This window comes from Prorops nasuta, unplaced genomic scaffold (genome assembly GCF_024137725.1).
Source record: "Prorops nasuta isolate Cenicafe-Biocafe unplaced genomic scaffold, Cenicafe_Pnas_1.2 PNAS00013, whole genome shotgun sequence".
Lineage (NCBI taxonomy): Eukaryota > Metazoa > Arthropoda > Insecta > Hymenoptera > Bethylidae > Prorops > Prorops nasuta.
The window spans coordinates 4255440-4259046 of record NW_027116810.1 but is presented as its reverse complement, the minus strand read 5'-3'; the positions used below and the strand labels follow the sequence as shown (position 1 = coordinate 4259046).

At 39.7% G+C, this 3607-nt stretch overlaps 1 protein-coding gene across 1 annotated transcript; it reads right to left on the bottom strand.

Moving 5' to 3' along the window:
- Positions 1–2206: 2206 nt before the first annotated feature.
- On the bottom strand, positions 2207–3010 carry LOC136778099 (uncharacterized). Its single transcript, XM_066734710.1, has 3 exons — positions 2791–3010; positions 2436–2637; positions 2207–2363 (listed from the first exon to the last, which is right to left on the bottom strand). The coding sequence occupies exons 1-3, from the start codon at positions 3008–3010 to the stop codon at positions 2207–2209; spliced, it is 579 nt and encodes a 192-aa protein (XP_066590807.1).
- Between the last annotated feature and the right edge of the window lie 597 nt (positions 3011–3607).

Below are 3607 nucleotides of genomic sequence, written 5' to 3'. Positions count from 1 at the left end.
GCTTGTAGTCATCAGGGATTCTTGCTTTATTCTGGATACTTCATTCTCCAGAGTTTCTTGCTTCTCAGTAAACAGTCGTATTTTCTCTAAAAGGTACAATACTTGGCCGGCATTGTTCGTTTCCCATGCAACTTTATCTAAGTTCCCGATTTCTGTACTTTCTTTCCTGTTTCCTTCATGGTCCGAATCCATCTTGGCGGTCGTTTTTGTCAACTAGATTTTCGAATCCCACCGCACTGTCACCAATTTTGTTGTGTCAAAGGGGAAATCCCACGATTTGGCTACGGAGATATCCCTCAGTACGACAACATAGGGTTTTGGGCCGCTGTCACCAGTTAATATTTAAAGAATTAACAAACTTGATTATGTTAACATAACTTTATTTTACAATAGGGGTTTGAAAGGTACAGGATACATTTTATACGTTCGTACAATCCTTTTTTTTGTATTAGAGTCCTGAGCCCCGAAATATACCGAATAGTCTCGGTATGCTATCCTACAGAATACGCAGTTCCTGGCTGGACGGATGTCCAACGTTTCGTCTCGGCAACTAACGCATTTATCTCCTTTAGGGAGCCCGACCAGATAGATCCAATGTGCGACTATCTCGATGGTTCCGGCTGGATCTGGATCTTCATGGCATCAGCTGCAGTGATAGTGTGGCCCGTTTCAGGGTCAAAGTACTTGTGGTCCGTTACACACGTCAGGTCCTGGACCCGTGGGAACGCCGGCTGCATGTGGTGGATGAAGCGTTGGGGGGATTCTCAGGTTGAAAGGGATGTATCCCGGGGATGAAAGATCTATCGGGATGAGTTTGCAGACGATGGGAGTTTCAGGTATCCCGTTGATCTCAGCAGGGGCGGCGGAGGGTCCTTCTATGGAGAGCTTCTGGAAGGTGGGGGCCTCTGAGGGTAGTCCCGGGTGGTAGTAGTCGAAAGGCGACATCCCTGAGGCTGAGTGAAGTCGCTGGAGCTTCCTTAGTTAGTTCTTGCGACCTCCTCTCCTTTTGTAGCTCCGAGTTCTGGCTGGTGGGGGATCCTGGTTTGGTATTTGATTCCCTCCCAGAGAATTCAAGGATTGCGGTTGTCCGCACTGGCCTTGGGTTTGATTTAGTACCAGGTTGCGGTGGTCCGCGCTGCCTGTGAATTTATTTAACACAGACTGGGTTGCGGTGGTCCGCACAGCCCAGTTGTGGGCCTAAAGGGAATTGCGGTGGTTCGCACTGTCTCCTTAAAAGGTTTAAAAAGGTTGCGGTGGTCCGCACTGTCTTAATAAAATCCTTTTCTTTCCAAAAAGCTCCTTTATTGCGTTCCCAGTCGTATGGGTAACGTAGGTGAAGTTACAACTGAACTGGCAGCGATGTGGCATCGCCTTATATACCCGAGGACGGACCATGGAGAGAGACCGCTCAAGAATTTGCATGTTCAATAGCCGCACCAATCAGGAAGCAGGGATCCTCTCTCAAGGTATTTCCTTTGGTTTTACATTATTTGTGTATTCTAATTTACATAAAAGTTTTCTAACTTAATGTTAATTTACATGGTCTATCTTAATTCCTAATTATTTATTAATTATTAGTTACCAAAGTAGCTTTACATATCATCTCTACATATTCGTATTCAATTGAGATTTGGCATAACTAATCTTTTATTAATAGGTATTTACCCTGTCGAATATTAACTTAATATCTTAATTAATTATTTATTTATTAGCGCCTAAAGTTCTGACATGATTCGAGGTAATTCCCCCACCATCTTATTTAGGACCAATCATAGGCAAGAGCATAAACATTGTTATAGCTTAACAAAATTTAACATAAACAATTCCTCAAACAATGTTGATAAACCCTGCCAAATATCAACTTAATATCTTAACTAATTCCCTAGTTATTAATATTTAAAGTTTCGACATAGTTTGGGATAATTCCCCCACCATCTGGATTCGAGCCAATCACGGGCGAGAGCTTAAACATTGTTATAATTTAGTAAAATTCAACATAAACAATCTTTCAACAATGTTGATAAACTCTGCCGAATATCAACTTAATATCTTAACTAATTCCCTAGTTATTAATATTTAAAGTTTCGAAGTGGCTTCGGATAGTTCCCCCACCACTCATCTCTTAGTCCCGAGTTCCGAAGGATGGGATGACTTCTAATGCCTATAACTTCTAAACGGTAAATAATATTCATTTTTAAACTGGACATTATATAATCTGCAGGTTTCCAGCTTCCCGCTGGTCCACTTGGTATCTTCGTATTTCTTCTGGGTGTTGGGATATAGGCATTTCCGTGGGCTGAATCCCTTTGGTAAGTATATCCCGTAATCCGGCTGCTTGGGGCCTCGTGGTCCAGTGTGGTCGTCTTGAGGGAAAAATAATCCCAGTGTCCCATCAGGACACAACAGGGATCCCGTTAACAGCCAACAAGCCTCACTTGAAGCCACACTCAGATTCAGTAGATAATAGACTTACGCATGCCTGTTTTCGGCTACACCATGTTACTAAGCAATCGAAGACTTTAAAGCAATACCCGGAAGTAGATTTTCTATCTTTAACATCACCTCCCCCGTCTGCATCACAAAATCCAACTAGTGCTTCATTATTACACTTATACACTAACTTATAATTCAATGTTCCTTTAATATATCTTAACACTCTTTTTAAACTTACTAATAATTGTTCATTTGTGCAACTCTGATATCTACTCAAAATGGTTACTGCAGCACAGATATCAGGTCTTGTACTCGAAACGGCATACATTAAACTCCCAATTATCCCTCTACAAATACCTTCTAACGCTTTGTCTGATACAGTTTTATCGTTACTTACAATTATTTTGCAATCAAAATTTTTGTCCGTAGGTGTACTGGCAGGTTTACAATCAGACATACCATACCTTTTTAATACATTTTTTAAGTAATTTTCTTGGCTTAGCGTGGTCTCTTTCTTTACACAATGTTGTTTTACTTCAATACCTATAGAAGTCGATATCAATCCAAGATCCTTCATTTTAAAACAGGCTTTCAGTGTCTCCTTTAATTTGTCTATTTCTACCACATTATTTCCAAAAATCAACAAATCATCCACGTAAAGTAACACATAAATTCCTACACTTTTATTACATTTACTTTATAGGCACGGATCAGCTTTAGATTTAACAAAACCCTGAGAAGTTATCGTGTTATTGAATTTATCGTTCCAGTACCTGGGTGATTTCTTCAGACCATACAATGACTTATTTAATTTTACTACATTATATTTTACCCCTTCTGGTAATTTAAGATAAATCTCCTTCTCTCTTTCTCCATTTAAAAATGCCGAAGCCACATCCATTTGAAATATTGATAATCCCAGTTTAGTCGCGACTGCTAGAAATACTCTAAACGTTGATAACCTAGCTACTGGAGCATATATTTCTTCTAGATTGATGTCATTATCCTGTTCGAATCCCCTAACAACTAGTCTAGCCTTATATTCTTTAATTAAATTTTTACAATTTGACTTCTTCAACATGAAAACCCATTTAGAGCTTATTATTTTCTTTCCTTTAGGTACCTCACATACAGTCCATGTATTATTTTCCTCTAAAGAGTTTATCTCTCTTTT